Source organism: Bombus huntii, chromosome 7 (assembly GCF_024542735.1).
Source record: "Bombus huntii isolate Logan2020A chromosome 7, iyBomHunt1.1, whole genome shotgun sequence".
NCBI classification, from domain to species: domain Eukaryota; kingdom Metazoa; phylum Arthropoda; class Insecta; order Hymenoptera; family Apidae; genus Bombus; species Bombus huntii.
The window spans coordinates 16813834-16833955 of record NC_066244.1 but is presented as its reverse complement, the minus strand read 5'-3'; the positions used below and the strand labels follow the sequence as shown (position 1 = coordinate 16833955).

Below are 20122 nucleotides of genomic sequence, written 5' to 3'. Positions count from 1 at the left end.
TTACCTTGATTTCCAGTAGTCATTTGATTTAACGCAACCATGGCAGAACTAGGTGGCTGGCCACCTCTTTCTAACATTATTGATAGATCGTAGGGTGAAGAACACATGTTCGTTAACGTTCTCACTTCTTTCGCTATCATCCTCAGTTTTTCGAAATTTACCAAACCTTCCACTCTGGAATCGTTACCAAGGTGTATGAACGTTAAATCCTTCTTTACTACTGGATAAAATGGAATCTGAAAAGAAATAGAAACATTTCATGTTATACCACTGCATAATAAAAAGAGCAAAGTATGTAACTAATAGTTAGAAGTAACATGAGAACTTACTATAGGAGGTTGCGTTTGTTCAGATGCTACTAATTGTCGGTATTTGCTCATGTTACGACTCGGGTCCATTAATTCTTGTAAGTCACTAAATAGCCTTTGATATTTACTTGGCAGTTTCTCCCAAGAAGCTCTTAATCTTGAGACAGCCCCATGACCCAAGCCAGACACAATCGCAAACATGGAATTGAAATTTTTGCATTCTTTACATTGTCCTGTTTAGCAAACAAAAAGATATTAGGATACTCGTGTAACAAAAAATTACAATGGATGAGGATAAAAACTCACGGGCTATTTTTATAAATTGTTTTATTATTTTACTACGTCGAACAAGATTGTGTTCAGAACAAACTTCTGTCACAACCCAAAACATTTCTCTGTTGACTAGTTCTGCAAACTGCCTGAGCATTGGCACTCCATATCTACTCTTCAATTCGAATAAATCATCCACGTATTCCGTAGATTCTATTTGTCTAATAATAGCACACAAGTCAATATTTCCATTTCGCAAAAAATAACTTGCAAAGAAACTAAAAGTATTATCAATTTACCTGAATATACTGAAATCTTGTAAAGTCAATTGAATTGCAACTTCAACGGCATTTAATTGTAAGAAGTGAACCTGAGATTCGCGTATAAGTTCTGGCGCTTGTTCATCTGCTACGAACGTCTCCGAGATACCGTTAGTTTTTAAATAATACCTTGAACTTAAGCCAATTCTTTCTGCAAGATTTTGCAACTGATCAGGTAACCTGCGTTGTTTAATCATTCCTCCTTCTCCAACGCTAACTTCAGCCAAGGAGAAATTCGAACTGCCTTCGGCAGCGGTTATACCAAATTCTTGGAGAGCTAGCATTACCACCTAAAATAATATATTAGCATGCAAATAGAAACTTTTAATCATGCATATTGTTTCCGAAGATTTAAATATCTACCTCGTGCGCCGTTGTTTCCTTGTGAATAAGAAGATATTTACAAGTTTGATCGGCTTTGTAAACCTTCAAAACGTGTTCTGGATAATCAGGCGCCCTTAAGTCGTCATAACAATATAACGACGTAAGGTCAGGATTACTTTTCGAATGATAAAGGTTAGTAGTCTGTGAAAGTCCTGTTCCCGGTGGTGTATGAGGGGGTGCGAGAGGATCGTCTACATGTACACCATCACTGTAAAATGAATCACTCCTATGTAAAATATATTTTCTTGAATTAGAAAAAGGGAAAAAAATGAAAAAAAAGGAAAATGACAGATATATTTTTAACTTACTTAATAGTATTCTTTGGCAGTATATTCATTTTTATAAGAGCTTTTTGAAATCTCTTTTTCGGTCCAAGCGTCATGAATCCTTTATGCTCTTTTTTAGCATCTTTACAAGGAGAAACATTAGAATCAGGTATTAACAGTGGAACACCGCCTACTAAAGGATTCAGTGGATTTCCTGGAGTTATCGGATCCACATGCGTGGACAACCTTGCACGTGGATCTGTTTGTATTCTTGAAATTTCAGGTTTGTTTGCTCTTCCCCGCGGCCTCGGCGAGTCATCTGGCATCTGAAGCATTTCTTTAAACGCTACAACAGTAATTCATTGCTCGCATAAAGGAAATATAATCCACAAATTATTGTTTCTACAAAATGTAACATACCAAGTAAGTTTGATTTAACAGTTATACTAAGATGAGTAGATCCCCTTAAGATTTCAAGAGCCCTGGCGTGACTCACGTGCTCAAAACTCTGCCCATTTACTTCTAAAATCTGATCACCACGTTTCAAGCCAACATCTTCAGCCTTTGACTTTTTATCCACTTTTGAAATAAAAATGCCGAAACCTCTTTCATATCCGCCCAAAATACTAAAATGCAAAACCTCGTCCCTTGTAGGCCTTGCTAATGTTACATTCCGCGTTCTTGCTTTTGCTGCACACGCAATGTTTAATAATCTGAAATTCATTGAAGAATTTTTAAATACTCTAAGTGCTTAATAATTATTATAACGAATAAAAATTTAACAAAATTGATGTATACCTTTGTTGTCCTAGCATTTTTTCTCTTTCCAAACCGGCTTCAAATGCTTCCAAAAATTCCATCATGGCGGGATCAGTTTCAAAATCAGTAAAATGATTATTTACCCAAAGAAGTACCACACGGGCAACTCTATCTCTGACTTGTGCTTGATCAAACCATTCTAACAATTGACTCGCAACTAATAAAGGACTATCGATAAATGTTCGATGCGTTAATAAGAAATCTTCTATATAAGTGGGATCGGTAATACTGTTTTCTTCGATAAGTTGTAACATTAAACGTTCAGGAGTTCCGCGGATAACTACATGACCTCTGCGTGCTCCGCCATCTAAAGCACCCCTTAATTCTGTTACTAGAATTACTCTCCCATTCTCTTCATGCCGCCTCGTATTTTCTTCTCCTTGATGTTGAATTCTAAAATAATCTGCCTGAGTAACACATACAAATTGGCAATCATCACATCTGAAAAAGAAACAGACATGTTAATGGAATTTTCATTTGATAACTACTGGCGACTGAAAATTTCTAACATAGAACTCACTTTGTCCTCATTACACCTCTATGCAAAAGTCTTTCCATAGTGGGCAAAATTCCAAAACTGTCACCAAGGTGCAGCTGTTCGATTTCTCCATTGCTATGCTCAATTTCCACAGCACCATTTATGAGCACACTCCAACTATCTAATTCTTCTCCATCATTCAAAACTATCATACCAGCACGTTCAACCACTGCAAACACCATCACAGCGCACAGCGCTCTTCTTACTGCCAAGGTCATATTCGTGAAAGCCTTTAGTTGTTGTGTGAATTCTAAGAGCGTTTCTATATCATCTTCTGTCCTTTCCATAGGATCTTTTTCTAAACATTCTCTGACTGGATCACGAACAGTCAAGCTCTGTAAACGCAAGTAAAAATAATTCTTGTTAGTCTACTCTTTAATTTTATAATTTAAGCAACCATTTAAGAAAAAGTATACTTACATCCATGCTTTCTGCAAGATCTTCCTCTTCATCGCTGTCTACTATAGATTCAACAAGACCTGAAAGATCAACATCGTCTGCATCTGCATCTAATGAACCTTGTACAGATGTCATGGTGTCTGAACCACTGTATGCTGAGCTTGTGTCACTCGAATGGCTGCTTCTATTGGACTTTTGATACAGCTCTGGCCTGCCTGTCAGGCCTTGAGAAAACTGTACAAAAAAGCAAAATTATCGAATTAATTATACACTTGTTCACTTTACCATTACTACACTTTATTCTTACATTTTATTGCACAGTTTTTATTAGGAATTGTTCTAAAGATCACTTAATATTAAATGTTTATGCTTGATAAACTTATATACTAAATATTTATAGCTGCATCGATTTACTGTTAAACATGACGTACACCGTAATACTTTCGCATTAATTAAAGACGATCAACATATTCGCTTTGTTATTGCTACACTCTCAAATATGCAAACTAAAGTGTTTACATTAACGTAGCGTCCCGGACGATGTTAATACAAAGCAACGCATTCTTCGTCGCGATGTACCGATGTAATCACGATTGTAAACAATAGCACGGTGCAAGTTCAAGAGAAGATATTAGCATCGTTCGAATTCCCTTACAAGAAAAAAGAACCTACGAATAAAATAACCTGCAATCTATCATCCATGGATCGACATCGATCTGTCAATTGGCAGGAAGAGGCTGCAAAGAACGGGATCAAGAAGCATGTAGGACAAAAACATGGGTACTACGAGCGGTACTCGTTTACGGAATAGTACTAGGAATGGGCGTGATGGGGACAGGGACAGGCTCTGCTCTTAAGTTAGGTTAGGTTACCAGACATGACATCACGCACGCAACATCGAGCAACCAGAGAAAACACGCACGGTGAAGAAAGAGACAGAAATAACAAGTACGTATGTCTAAACAAAAACATCGTGACATCTGTCATCCGGCGATAATCAACAACGATCATCCATGATCGACCATGGTGTGCACTCGTTTCAAGGAAATCCGAAGAATGAGAAAAGTAAACGTGTAAACCAAAGGCCATTTTGAGCCCGCGGGAGATCGTCAGACTCACTTGGTACATGCCGAAGGCGTCCATCCTTATCGTCTTAACTAATGGCACTTGCTCGGCACTATGCTCTTCCGTGTTTTAGATCACGAGAAACAACGCGAAGAAGAACGAGCAGTGCCCGGCCACATTCTCTTTTTGCTCGTTGTCCACGATGCGATCGAATTCACGAAACTCACACCTCTCATTCGCGATGGCATATGCGACCGTATATACACACAGATCGACGTGACCTTCTTTGTGTGCATTTACGAAGCTCGTGGCGCGTCTGGTGTGCCCCGTGTCGTGGGCCGTCAGCTTAGCGAAGTAGCGGACATGGGACTGCCTTTCGTCCCTCCCCCACCCTTCCTCCTGCCGCCGGCATTCCCTTCGAAAGTGTAGGGTCACGTGACCCGACCGAGCAGCGAGCCTCAGGTCCGTCTCAATAGGGGGGCGCACGTTGGGGGGCCCACCTGTAGCTTCTGACCGTGACACTAACAAAACACTCCTATCAATGAAACGTCGTAATGTCCGACTAAATTTTTCAATTCATTCTAGCTGCACCTCGTTATTAGTCGACTATTGACACTATAAACGTATATATTGTTCCATACTTCGTTTTATACTCTTTAAGGTTTTTTTTGTTTATTTTATTATATTAGTAATCAGAATACAATTCTATAACCTAATTTGTTGGCTTGAATAACATCACTTACGGCGTGATGAAGACTTGAGATTGTTTTCAAACATTGAATTAGTCCATGAATCAGTTAAAACTTTATCTGTAATCAGATGGAACTTTACACATAAAATAATTCTTTGTATGTGAATAAATGCACATCTACAGCGACATCCAGTCATCGATCACATTGTACCAAATAATCATTCACCATAAACAAATCAGCCATCGCGAAACACCTTGCATAAAATTGTTCGAGAAAATTTCTTCCAAACATCGAATTTTGGTTATATTTTAGGTATATGTTGATTTGGAAAATTTCGTCTGTGATCAGATGAACCTCACACTGAGACGAGACGAGAGACTCAAAAGCCGAGTGAAACGAGCTTAAGGAGTCGACGGTCGGTCAATCGTCAGTCGGTAAGCAACTGAGAGAGAAGGAGGATGCTGGGAGAAAAGAGTACCGGTCTGTTCAAAGCATCCAACACAGCGGATAGTAACTGCTTAAAGGCCACTGGCCGACCCGACGGATGATTTATACGACCCGTTATGTCGTGCCCATGTCTCACTTTTCCTTTTGTCCTGCTCCACAGACTTTCCAAATTGCTTCTCCCATTCAGTTTCTTCCTACTCGAGCAGACACTGGCATACCAGTGCACGCCACCGATGTGCATTGTGCATTCCACAGACTCTTTAGGGGAAAGACATTTTAATGTAGATCATCTTACACGCACGCGTTGCGCCTTAACGAACTTTCGATCCGAAGCGCCGCGTGCCGGTAAAATTCTAGCGAGGGAAAGCGGAACTTCCTTCGGTCTTGTTTAAGCGAAATTTAAATAGTTGTACTTCGAATAAAATTTCGAATATTATTTCAATTAAAATCGTAGGAAAAGTGGAACTTCGTTCGATCTTCTCTATATCAAAATTTAAATACTTCTCTCTCGAATAAAATTTCGAACGCTGTTGCAATTAAAATTCCACTTTCGTGACTACTTTTCAAATCAACATATACATAAAATACAATATTTTATTTAAAACTGAAGATCTACATTTGAATGAAGTTATGGTAGAAATTTGTATTCCAAAATAATGTAAATTACTTTCTGTAGAATGAAATGGAAATATGTTGACTCTGTGGTGAGGTTGTGAAGTAATAAAAAATAAAAATCGGAATCTATAAGCTAGAATTATAAGGCTCACCCTACTTGGAGCTTATTAAGACAGTTAAGCATCATGTGTTCCTTGAGAGTGAAATTATGACAATGTTTATACCGTCTGGGTTACTTAAGAACCCCACAGTAGTAGTTAAGGGATAATCTTAGTTATATTAACTTTGTCGTATAAAGTATCAAAAGTACTCTGTACATATACTGTCAAATACATGATTCAAAATACTATAAAATACATCTACTATTAATCCTTTTTATATTTCGAAAATGTAAAATTAAAATAAATTGTTTAACAGTATTTCGGAAATTATACGTAATTACTAACTAAATTTTAACAATTTCCAAAGGAATAACAGAATATGTAAAAAATATAAAAAGGAAAAGAAATATTCCAAATGCGTCAAAATTAAAAAAATCCTGCATGATAGCAGTTTTAAAACCGATAACAGGCATATAAAAAACGAATATTCATCGTGCGATAAAAAAAAAATAAATTTTCTCCAGCTACAACACGTCCATAAATCGCATCTTGTGTTACGTTCCACTTTTCAGCACGGGAAAACATTTCTCGCTTTACGATGATCGCTGTTTACTTCTCGGAACCTGGTGAATTTTCCGTATATACGTTTCTATGGAGATAAGAAAATTCACGAACTGATAAAACTTCTCTTCAAGAGGGAGGAGGCGGGCATTTGAAATGCATGAGAAAGCGTAGAATAGTACAATGAAGAAGGAAAAAAGATTATTTTAAAAGTTTTACCACTAGCCGCCTTTAACGATCTCCACTTTTTTTATTTTTCCATCATCTTCCTCTCTTATGTTTTCGATTATCGAGAACGCGTGGGCGCATCGACACGTCACGGATCGACGACATCAAACTTTCTTTCAACCATCTGCACGCCGATGACGTAAGACAAATGATCATGAACCGTTGCAAGGAAAATGATCAGCAAAAGTGCATCAGGTACCGATTTACCGATAGATACCAGCCATGAGTCTCTGTCAAGCTGCATCAGATACGAATATACCACGCTATCGATTGCGCTAAAGTGAAACAAGGCGTAACTAAGCCTACCTTTGCAATTGAACGTCATGCAGAAAAAACATGATAGGTACATTTTTGTTGATTTTTTTTATTTTAACTTGTATTTATTGTTAGATCCATTTTACACGACGAACGAATTACTCAGTTTGTCAAATATTAAAAGACCAATTTACTTTTGTCCTTTCTACCTAAATCTTTAGTACCTTGTGAAAAATTCCTCTTGTTTTTAATAAATATATACTTCTTTCGTGATGAGTTTGACAGGACAACGTGATCTTGAAAGTTCCACTATGTAATAAATTTTTCCTACTATCCATTTAAAAGACATTCATCCGCTGGTGCAGTCGAAATTAGTCATGGACTGTCATTTCGAAATAACTGATGGATCTATCCAACGCCGAGTCTGGCCTATTTTGAACCAATATATTTATGATAACATCGTTCGATCGTGAATGCCTTTTTAAAATTTGCCTGAACGTACTCTTGCAATTTCTATCTGAGAAGAGGGCAAAAAGAATTCGAAAACGGATGTTTACCGTATCATCGAAGACCAAGTTGACCTGTCGATGGTCGGTTATGGGATGAGGGTGCGGTGGTCGATGCATCCTTCCTCCATGCACTTCTGGATAGTCGATCTGCCAACAAAAAAAAGGATAAAAATAATTAGAAAAATAATTGCAACTGAGGATGATTTTTATCAATTTTAATGCCATTTTATAAATAAACGTGAGTATTTTAATATAAAATAGAGCTAAAGGTATAACTGTCAAAATAATGCATATTTTAATATATTCAATATTTTACTAGTTGTTCGGAATTTTAGTTGGCCGTTCGTTTATGGCACAGACAGGCCCATTTCCCTCATTAGGAAATTCCGAATTCCGGTCCTCCCAGGGCAGTAAACGTAATGACTCGAGGCCAGGAAAAACCTAGGTAAGGACCAGTCGGAAGGGTACTGGGAAACGGAGTTCAGCTTCAACCACCGAAGACTACAGACACAGGACGACGAAGTCCCAACTTAGTTCGGTTAAGTGCTACAGCTAATACAAATAAAGTGCCGTCAAAATCTAACACTCGAGTTATTCCATCTCCTCCACCTTGAACGTTAAGTCATTCGAGGTACGCGATATCGAACGATCAGTTTGACCTGATCGGTTGCTCTTTAGTCGATAATACGCAACACTAGTATTTCAAATGATGTCTTTAAAATCATGAAGAACGTCTGCAATTAGTTTCCTCATTCTTTCTTCTAATTTCCATGATAACATATTTGCATTTTTACAACGCAACCTGCATACCATTTTCTAGTTCGCGTTAACCTTTCACCTTTCGCAAACCTGCAGAGGGCACACTTTCCGAAGCTTAAAAATATAGGAATTGTTTGACGTGAGAGCTATCTCCTTTAGGGATACATATCAGGATGAGTCTCGTAGATTTATTCAACAAGTTTGCCGGCGTTTGAGAGGAATAGTAAAATATATGCGTCCTATTTTTATAGAAGATTTTTAATTGTCTAATTGTAGCAACGCTTTTGAATGAATATATTTTAGAGGTATTTCTTCCTTATATTATTTCCTATACAACCAATTGTATTATATATATTTTATATACGTATTATAACAATATAATCAATAATAGTGCAAGTAACGGTTTAATTTATTTATCTTAAGAGTATCTCAATACGAATAAAAAACTAATAGATTTCTCCCTTTTTTAATTATATAAAAGCTAAGCCCAATCTTTTTAACCACTAAATAACATGGAACTTGGAAAATCAATAAAATCGTACTTATCACATTTTTCCCTGTAATTCTTATACGTACACACATATATCTTAAAAAATGCAGAAATATTTTAACGAAATGTTTTACCCTCGTATCTCACGCCATGTATTTAACAATGCATAAGTTTACAAGGGATTTAATTTCCATTAAAAAGTTTCTTCGTCTAATCCCTCCCTCTACAGTCAACATTCATCAAACTACCATTTTCGCTCTAAATTCGATCGGTAGAACGCAAGCTCGAGAGCAACGTCAACGTAGGAACGTGTTTCGAATTTCTGGAATGACAAACAGCTCCTCCGCGAAAGCAGCCGTGTCGTCCCCAGGAATGGCGTTGATAATCTAATCCGGTTCCACCTGCGACTTCTGCAGCTGCGTCAACTTCTCTCGCCCCCTCGAGTTACATGGAGGCTCGTGCCCCTCTTTTTCGGTCAACAGCGTTCGTTATTCAACCACTATACGCACGATGAAATAAAAAAAGGAGAAAAAACAGAAGAGAAAAGGAAAATGAGAAGAGGAGAGGAGAAAAAAGGGGAAAAAAAGAACACCGAGAGACAACGAGATGAGCGTGTGGCTCGGGGCCGGAACCCGTAGGCCGGACTTCCGGTAGATACGCCGATTATACTCGCCATTCACAGAACCGCTCCCTCGCGACTCGATTGTTAGAGGCAAACAGCATTTAGCCAATTTCGGGATGAAAGTTGAATTTCCACCGGTCGACGATACGTTGATTCGATTGGGAATAGCCGATGCGAAACGCGACATGCATGTCGAGAAAAATATTGTTCGACATGCCGGAAATTAACGAAACGCCTTCCTACAAAGCGTTGCTGGAAAATGCATATCACCGAGATCCATGTGTGTTTACACTGTTATATGTATACGCGTAAAACCAACATGCGTCGCGTAACGTTGGCGCGTAGGTTCCAGTGATTTATAACTTTTAATTGATTTCTACTGACATGTAATAATCGTAGAAATTATTTACGGAAATTTTGGACTGAATGCTTTTGCGTATACACAATGCTGTGTAGAAATTTTAGACTAGCTACGATAATAATTTTATAATGGGAATTAATCACTTTTCAACTAATTATGTATTACCTGCCTTTATGAATATTGTAGTACTCTATTCTACTTACGTACAATTCGTCTGTATAAATGTTGTACTTTAACTTACTTGTATGCTGTTTGCTTATACAAATATTCTAGATATTTATAATGAATCTTGTATACGGATTCAAATGCATAGTAATAGCTTTGATGTTGGACTGGTTGACAATGTGCTGAATTTTAAAATTGCTCTTCTACGAAAAATAAGAAATATGAAATTGCTATTTACCTATGATCTTTAAACAACATCAAGTTTTATATTCATTCATAAAAATGGAACATTCTTATTTCCTATGTAAACATTTTCTCAGAAAAGTTTTTCTACAAGATTTTATTCCATTTTATTGCTTTCTTGTTTTGGATACGAGTGTAAAAAAAGAAAATAGAACGGCAAGATTAGCTTAAAAGCTTAGTAACTGAATGGTTTAATGAGAATCATATATATACCTAACATACTCGAATAGATACAGTTCTGTTTAAGATACAGTTCTGTAGGATTCACACATATAGAAAATATTATCTTTAAGTTACTATTATAGATATTTGAACTTACATAAAGAATGCAATATAATAATAATATCAATTATTGAACATACTAATTAAGTTAGATTTGTCAGTATTCTGAAGAGTTGTTATGTTAGAACAAGTCGCTTAAAGATATGTTTGAACTAACACGTAAAATTACCATCAACTCGTCCAATTTGTAGGTAAAACTCGTTTTGCGAGAAATCTAAGCTTCTTTCAACTTAGAAATCTCAGCAACATAATGGGGCAAGTACATTAATTATCGATTACTGGAGCTAACCAGTCCCTTATAACCGCTCTTGTCCGTGTCTACTTATTTCATTTGCCTTTTAAAACCACGATTCACCGCTATATCGAAGATGCTACAGGTGAAAGTATGCTATACAGATTATTCCAGCTATAGACCGCAAAAAATTAAAAAGAACAGTCATTTCTTTTTTCTTGCTAAGCAACCATCCAATTCTCCGTTATACCTACAATTATCATCAGCACCGTAATTTCTCTCCACAGAACTGTATAGCAAATATCACGTACGCGTTGAAGAATATTTATAAAGTATTGTTTGCTCGTCGTAATCTCCATATATTTATTTTCAATGTTGACGTTCCTATCTTTTACATCTTTTAATTTTATGAAAATATTCTCTTAGATACATTTTGCGGCATATGTTGTCTACTAATCTTAATTAAATTTTTTGCTCCTTTGAAAAGATTATTTCTTTGCTAGTTATAAATATTCAGCATCTGTTCTCACTCTAATCACTAAACTAATGCACGTAGAAGTAAACAAATATTACTTAAAATTCAGGAATGATACCTAATATTGAAACTAATAGAAAGACGAAAATTATCAATATGTGTATGTATGCAAATATAATCTACCATAGAAACATCATAAAATAGGATAACAAATATTCATAAAAAATAAATTTCCTGCCAATCTATTTTTTTACTCTTTCATAATTTCAAATAAAATATTATTTGTCAAAGTAGATCTTTCGTAGATTCTCTTTTCTACTGTCTCGTAACTTTCGATGAAAAACACTAGATACCTAACTAGCTATCAAACGAAATATCATTTTACGACCAACTGTAGATATATAAAAATTACGTTCGATAACTGAGAAATTTATTAATTTACATATTCATGGACATTCATTAGCCAATGCAAGTATTGCACTTTTTGCCACTTCTCGTCGTGGAATTTTTTGCTTGTCACGGTATATCTTGTCTTTATCATTAAATTTATAGCATAGCAGTCCGAAACACGTCGCAAACCCGATTTCTCAATGAGCACCGCTCGATCGCATAAACAAACGCGCAAAAGGGAAACGAAGTGGATCACGCGCTACGCTCTGTTTGCCCGACGCGAATTATAATGGCGAATCGTGTACCGTTCGCGGACTTTGCGAACGGACAGTCGTGAAACGCGTGACGCAACATTCGATGCAGAAAATGTCCACGAGCGTTCTCTCGTTACGTAATCCACGAATTATAAACAATCGGATAGCGACTCGCTAACGCAGCGTGTTTGTCATTCTTTAACGCTTAAGTCGCGTTACATTGGACATCTTTTGATCAGCCGATCGAACCGATTGACTTCAATATTTTCAATACATTGTTGACGCGAATCGACATTTTCTAAGACGTTACACGGACGAAAGACGTGACTCGATTTTAATCTTATAAACGTAGACATGTTTTCCAAAAATGTGCGGGAACTGAAGTAACATTTATTTCACAGTATACCGTCAACAATATGTTAAGTCGTTCAGAATTGCCCGTGTAATTAAATTTCAATCAAGTGGAAATGACTTTTAGTTTTTTAGTTTCAAGTAACTGAAACTTTGCCCATTTTTAGTTGAAGATCCTGAGTCTTCTTCTACAAGAATTTACTACGTAATAATATTGGTAAATTGAAATATTTATAACACATTGATAACAATTACTTTTTAAATTAAAATATGCTAACTGTTGGGCCACTTTGGCACTTTAATGATATGTTAAGATCTACAATAGAACAATTAATATTTGTGTAATATTTTTTGTACGTCACTTTCCAAAGTTCCTTTTTTATAATTGCTAATGCTCGAAGTTCAAGTAGTTTCTGCGTTTCTCCTCTAATCCATCAATGACGTGTTTTTCTATCAACTTTTTGAACTCAGATAGTAAAAATTGTTTATGGTTACTGATATCATCGGTTAACATTTCTTTCCGCTACGTTAATTATTTTTAATAATATAAATCACTGAAAAATAAGGTTCTGCTATAAATGTTTTAGTCGAATGACTTTACATCGATCGACTCGGTCGACTGATTAACAATTGCCTAATATAAGTCTGTTGCTTTGTTAGTCATGGACCTTCAACGTTTTCACTAGCGCTCAAGGTTTGGTAATTGTTGCCCGTGACACTGCGAAACACTTCGATATTTCTCGATCCCGGTCAATGTTTTTGGGTCTCGATGGTGAAATTATTTTTGTAGCAATCGTGTGCGCGTCAAATGTCCGATTATTCTTTTCCAATATTTTCTTTTTATGATCAAGCAGTTTTAATGCATTGTGTATGGAGGACAAACATGTACGTGTAATGTCTGTCTTTTTTCTAAAAAATATTACTTATTAAGGTTAACCAAACATTGTCATCCTACTTTACAACAGTATATTTGAAAGAAATATTTAAGGATCATTTATTGTTTATGAAAGTTTCATTATAATATATAAAAAGTAGAAAGTGAATGGAGAAATTAATTTTTAAATGAATACATACACGAAATTATTTTTATTCAAAATTCTAGAGAATAACTTCAATAAGAGATCAAACATATTGTTTTTGGATCCTCATTTTCAAGGCCAGATAGTGGTAAAAAATAAATGCTTCTGTCATGGTCGTGATTCAAATTTGAAATTAAAAATAACCGAATAAGAATACATGCTAAATTGATATCAAAAATCCGTTAACCTGTTAAGTTTACGTAAAAAGAATAAAAAATTGTTTTCGATTTTCGCAGACAAGAATATTCTATTCTTTAGATTGCATTAACTAGACTGCATTAACAGTACTTCAAATTATCCCACCAATAATCGATACACTCGACTGTTATACATTGGTACCAGTGGCAATTTCATCTAATGGTCAAACATTTCCAAAATACACATAACCACATCCACTCGATCTTACTATCAAGTACATAATTTGAAAATTGCTCTTACTAATCGATGCATTATGAATTTAAATTGAAGTGTCCAAGCAGTGCTCCATTCGTTTAACTTGGTAACTATTGGTCTCGAAATTAGCCTCATTATCTGATTCTCTTAACGCCTACGAACTATGACCACAATATTTAATCTGAACCTTATATCAGTAATTATTTTCAATAACTTTTCTCATTACTATTATCATTTCGTATTATGATTATCTATCTGATTATGATTATCTAGTTTTCAACCATAATTTAACTGTTAAAAATGGCACAATCTGAAAGAATTTATACTTTACATGTCACGTCATGTCGATTGTACGATAAATCAAGTAATTTATCGGACATAGTTGGAGGAATTGTGTATACCAAGATTAACAGTTCCAGTTTAAACCCTTATATTTACACTCTACATCTGTTCTTATCACGTGTCGTCGTATTGCTCCATAAATTTCCAACATGTAGATATTGATATATCGAACGTATTTGATAATCAAAAAGCAGTAAAATCGACAAAGTTGAGTGTTCCAGGAACAATTTGCGTTTTAGTTTCCTGAAATCAAATATTAAATACAATTCTATCTTAGCATCGATGTATATGTAAACATGTGACGATGTGGTGTTACATTCAAAATTTGCTATTCCATCGAATTTGACTACGAAGGGTTGAACATTTTATTAAAAAAAGAAAAGAAAGAAAATAGAATTAACTACGCTCGTGAAGGAACTTTTACATCCATGTTATATTTTCCTTGCACCTAGAACTATAAAATTTCTAAGTTTTTCTACTAGGAAAGGCAAAATGACACATAAAGGTATCTTAGAATGTGCCTAAATAAACACAGAATATCTACGTCTATCAGCTAAGCTCCACTAAATTAGGTATATACTTATCAAATTCTCAATGCGACTTCTAAAAACGCGTCTCCAAAAATGAAGAGCAGCTAAATGACAACCATAATGAATTCCCATGAAATCGCAGATACACGCGAACGTCGTGCGAAGTGTTTATCCCCAGCGTAGCAATTACGCGCGGATCGTTCGATAACCAACGATCGGGCTACGTCTCCTCGCATTCCTGTCCCTTTATCTTTCGCTCGTCCTCGTTATATATTCACGCTCTGCGTGGGCCCTTCGGCTCCGCGTGGGCGAACGCATACACGCGCGCGTGCAGGCGCGAGCGAGCGATAAAGCCGAGCGTTTCTGCCGCGAATGGGATACACTAACAAACCTAACTATGCACTAGCAAAACCTAACCCGTTTCATTTAGTTTTCAATAAACGTTAACGAAGAACAGGGTTATCGGAAATCTGTTAATCACAGACTGTGAATATGTAATGCATAAAGATTCGTATTTTTATGAATATACAAGAGGCAAGGGAGTGATTCTATGCGAAATAAATCGAAAATATAGAAATATAGAAATTTTTCACGCGGTGCCTCGTTTTCGATAAGACTGAATTTAACAATTTGTTTATACGAACTTGGCTAGTTACCGGCGATAATTATAGTAATAGTAAAATACAAAACTAAGATAAGATGTAATAATGGTAAACGTAATATTATTATTATGATATGAAAATATTATACTTTGGATATATTTTCAAACTTCGAGTTCCAAATGTCGAGAGGTTTATATTTGAGCGTCCGTTATGACGTAGAGAGGGAAAGATTGAATAGAAGATCAGAATGATGCAAGCTGAATGGATAAGGTTTAAGTATTGGTAATTAGAAGTTTGTTTTGTTTACGAGAAAAGTTATAATCAATTAGCGTAGTTTCACTTTAACTTCTACGAGGATATCTATAAGGTAATAATTTGCTATAAATAAGCTGTTTGATATTAATATAATAATATACTAATAAAATACAAAGAATTAAAATAGATTTATAATAGTTAGAAAAGTAAATCAGTGAAATATATGTAATTGACAATAAAGGTTAAATAGTTACATATTTGCAATCAATAGTGGCCATTTTCTATTAATATGTCGCAACGAAATATGTTAATTGAATATATACATTATACATATGTCCATACATTTTCTCTATTACGTATTTATACACGTATGTAACTTGTAAATCGATATTTGAGAACTAAGCTCCAATGAATAATGTAGTCTTTTCAATCTATAAATTAACGAATCTACCGTAATATTACGAACAATTTTTCACTACGAAAATCAGATCAATCGCTTAATTACGATAAACAAAAATATTTAGCTCAATTTACCACGAGACAAACGATGGGATGGAATTCCACGCATTCCATTATTTCACCGATTCACGTTAATAAGGCATACCAGCAATAAACAGACGGCGAATTCAGCATCATACCACCAACAACCTTCTCGCTCTTGCCACAATTTCTAACCTCGAATTCTATTTACCAACATAAAAATACCAACGTTCTATGACTATGCTCATCGCCTGATTCGAGCACGAACGCGTGCTTGCTAAATATTCACGTAAATAATTCTACGAAATATTTGCGGCGTATGTAAACGCAGCGTACCACATTCGATTTTTATTTCGTTAGTTTAAACTAACGAGATCCTACGTTTTCTTTACGATATCGTTGCGCGATTGAGAAACGAAATGGCTCGTTAAGATATCGCGCTTGTTAAGATTAATCTATTTATTAACACGTTGCGTATCAAAGCCACATATTTCTTCAGGGTTTAGCCTTTTGGAGAAATTTTCAATGCAAAGTTCGTGTTGTACACTTGTTTGCTTAAAAATTAAACGATTCAGGAAATAGCGATATTTACAAATTGTTTTTCACTGAAAACATTATGGGTGAAATAGAATGTTAATAAAACAATTCGTATGCTACCAAATATCAAAACATATTTTAACTTTTACTATTTATTAGACATCAAATACTGGATTTTTTTCCTAGTGGAATATTATATTCTGCATCATCATATTTATACTATTGATATACATATATTAACATATTCATTATATTTTACCTTGCATTTAATTAAAACCAACAAATATCGTAATTATCCAAAAGCACGCAAAATGTTGTTTTATATATTTTTACAATTACTACGTTTTTTCACAGTTAGACGAAATATTTCTTTTGAGACTAATATTTAGTAAAATTACGTTTGACTATACAACGATAGATATGTTTGTCTCCCGCACAAAATGTGTTAAGATACAAACTAAACGATAAAGGCTGTCGTCGTGTTTTCTTAATTACGAAACGAATCTTTTTACCTCGTTCGAGACAATCGATAAGGGCCTCGGTGTGCCAGGCCAGCTTCTGGATAACGAACGACCTTTCCTCTTCCTCACGACGACCCGAGGTCGTCCAGTTCGATTCATATGCTTCAACATTTTCGTCGATCGAAACTATACACTCGCGTCAATTTTTCAGCCACTATCTCCAGTTTCCATTTCACTCTACCTCTTCAAACACACTTTTGTCCTCTATCTCATTTTCGTTCATCCATATAAAATTGTATAACATTAAACACCTCTGATTTTCAACTTCTTAAACACAACTCAAGAAGTCCAACATAATTACATGAATCTTCTAACATCTAATCATAAATAGATTAAAAACTTGGTGCACCGAATAAAATCACAAAGACAACTAAAATTTCTCCACTCTTTCACTTTTTAATATTTAGCCGGAGAATCGTTTAAAACGAGCACAGTATAATACTCCATGGAACTATCAATCGTATATACTCGATTGTCCTTTCACATCGTGCTTTCACCATTCCTCTCCATTTCTTTATCAAACGGCCAAAAAATCACACACAATCCATCTTATCTTAAAATAAAAGAAACTCACTTGTATATTTGTTATATCACGCTAATATACATATTATCAATCGGTAGAAGAAAAGAAAGAAACGCGTGGAGAGTAAAACTCGTGCTAGACACAGCCGCGACACTGTCCTCGTTGAAATGGCACACTTTAAGACCCTCGCTCGGCTTATAATAATAAGTCACCGATAGTCGATCCGCGATAAAACATTCACGGAGGATCAGTTCGCGTTTGTGTATCAAGGTCGAAATATCTTTGGATTACCCGTGAAAGAAGACGGCCATTCTGGTTGCCCAGAGCCAACATGTATCGGAGATCTAAGGCACAGTCCCGAACACATCGCGGGTCACGATAAACTGAATCGTGAATCGTGTCTGTGAACGATTCTTGAGGGCCAAAGAGTGACTCGACTGGTCGTCGTCACGTGACTACGCACGCAGTGACGTAGGGAGAACCGCGGCGATACTTGGCGCTGTCAGATCGTATAGGACAAGTAAAATAGGACGCGCGATAGCGTTTATCGTGGACTAATGGAGCGTTCAGTGATAGAACTTGCCGGCTTTGACAGTGTTGAATGACTTCTCTATGATCGACGGATGCCCCTTCTAGAGGATTTCGCGGAAATCCAACCGAAAGATTGGCTGAGATTCGTGAAGTTGTAATTGGATAAGTTTGGGGGAGAAATGGGAGTTTTGTGCATCGAGTGTTTCAAAAATGGTGCATAAAAATTCGCGTATAAATCTTGTGTGTTAAAATAAGTATAAAGTCCGTACGAATGGATCTCGATAACAAAAACATGAATTTGAATGGACGTTTTAAAAATGAGGAATGTATAGGGTGTGTCGAAAGTTTTGAACAAGAAGTTTTATATAGAATAACGTTTAAAGGTATTTATAAAAATTTCGGAATAACATTTATACGAGCATTTTAAGTAAGAAAAATAATGGAAGGTAGATTGAATATTATCCTTGTTTTAGTAATTCGAGAACGAGGAACTTGGAATTGTCGAAACTGTGACAGAGAACATTCGAAAATAACGTGGAATTTCGTGACGATATTTCAGTCGACGGTAGAAGAAAAATATTCTTGTATTTAAAGAATATAAAATTTCTGCTTACGCAGGTTACGTTTGCTAAAAAAATTACATCGCTAAAATAAGAACAAGATTCTATATTTACGCAGTTCTAAAGTTTGCACGAAATTTGAAAAATCTGCGATGATCATGAATGGACGTTCTCAGTAAGCACTGAAAAAAATAGTATAGCAGACACTGTTACGAGATCTTATAAATCGTAAGTAACTTTAAAAAACTCAGACTCACGGAGAAACTTTTCGAAAACATGCTATTTATAGAGAAACAAATCTGTATTATTATAGAACGTTACTTTAATAACTGTAAAATTTTCTAGGACAACCTTTTTTGCAACCATTAAATTAGTTTAATTAAATTACAGAATATTTCACTGATCGAAAAACAGAAACGTTTTATCATTATATTATTAGAATAAACCTTAAGAGAGCTAATAATCGAAAGAACTTTCCCGCAGACGTAAACCTTATCTCGTTTTATCCTCCTATAACGTCAGAGTACATAGTAAAAAGCATTTCAGTTCATCTTCATAAAAAAATGGTATCACATGCTTCATTACCAACACTATCGTAAAAACGTAACAAGAAAAGGAGACGCAAGACTCAACTAAAAATGCTCGCTAAAAGCATAGTGTTCTGGAAAAAGAAAGTATGTCGCGTCATCCATCGATCCTGTTCTCATACGAGTTCTTACAAAATTCAGCTTCTGTGTGATTTTTACGAAAGCGGTAGACACATGGTCGAACACGTGTTACATAGGAAGCGTGTCTGGGGAAATTTTAGGACCGAAGTCGAATAGAATAGACCCGATCATGTAAATTTTAGAACACAAGGTTTTCTATCGAAAAGAAAAACAATTTGCCATCTAAAGTGCAAACCACTGTGTGTTGTCCGAAGTGAAACAGCTTATGAGGAAATCTTAAGCCTGTCATAAAATTGAAAGAACGTAGTAGATATGGGACAAATTTTAGGAAAAATTTGGAGAATATTATCAGAAGATATATGAGCTTGCGAGGTGTGTTTTTGTTTCCAAAACTTACATTCTTATCTTGGATTACTAATAACGATTTACGCGTGAGTCATACAATAATTTAGGATACAAAATGACTAAGATAGTTGTGTCTTATAAACCATAACAGTTTTGAGAAATACTTTACCGATATTTGTAAGAAATTAATTATCTCTTAATTCTTTTACGATTAATGATTCACCGTATAATGTTTTTATAAAAATTTCTGCCGCTTCATATACAATTCCAGCATCTAATCTAATCTAATCATCCATCTTTCAAAGACGAAAAAGTCTACTCCATTTCTCAAACCATCAATCGCAAATAAATTGGC

The 20122-nt window shown here is 35.6% G+C and overlaps 1 protein-coding gene and 1 long non-coding RNA gene across 11 annotated transcripts in view; one reads left to right on the top strand and one right to left on the bottom strand.

Moving 5' to 3' along the window:
• The window catches only part of LOC126867835 (rap guanine nucleotide exchange factor 2-like), a 249371-nt gene that overhangs the window by 14321 nt on the left and 214928 nt on the right, over nucleotides 1-20122 (bottom strand). For 6 of the 10 annotated variants that reach the window (XM_050622811.1, XM_050622812.1, XM_050622817.1 and 3 more), the window contains 11 exons: nucleotides 7826-7924; nucleotides 3326-3538; nucleotides 2888-3240; nucleotides 2347-2808; nucleotides 1969-2261; nucleotides 1591-1894; nucleotides 1262-1508; nucleotides 878-1188; nucleotides 615-799; nucleotides 330-541; nucleotides 5-236 (listed from right to left, as the gene is read on the bottom strand). In XM_050622811.1, coding sequence (XP_050478768.1) covers nucleotides 5-236; nucleotides 330-541; nucleotides 615-799; nucleotides 878-1188; nucleotides 1262-1508; nucleotides 1591-1894; nucleotides 1969-2261; nucleotides 2347-2808; nucleotides 2888-3240; nucleotides 3326-3538; nucleotides 7826-7924 — 2911 coding nt within the window. Of the gene's footprint in view, nucleotides 1-4; nucleotides 237-329; nucleotides 542-614; nucleotides 800-877; nucleotides 1189-1261; nucleotides 1509-1590; nucleotides 1895-1968; nucleotides 2262-2346; nucleotides 2809-2887; nucleotides 3241-3325; nucleotides 3539-4423; nucleotides 4761-7825; nucleotides 7925-17131; nucleotides 17408-20122 lie in introns of those variants that run through there. The other 4 variants (XM_050622815.1, XM_050622810.1, XM_050622813.1 and 1 more) reach the window with 4 other exon arrangements.
• On the top strand, nucleotides 3550-7819 carry LOC126867838 (uncharacterized). The gene is made up of 3 exons (XR_007690428.1): nucleotides 3550-4252; nucleotides 5374-7208; nucleotides 7614-7819. It is a non-coding gene; the product is annotated as an uncharacterized LOC126867838 (long non-coding RNA).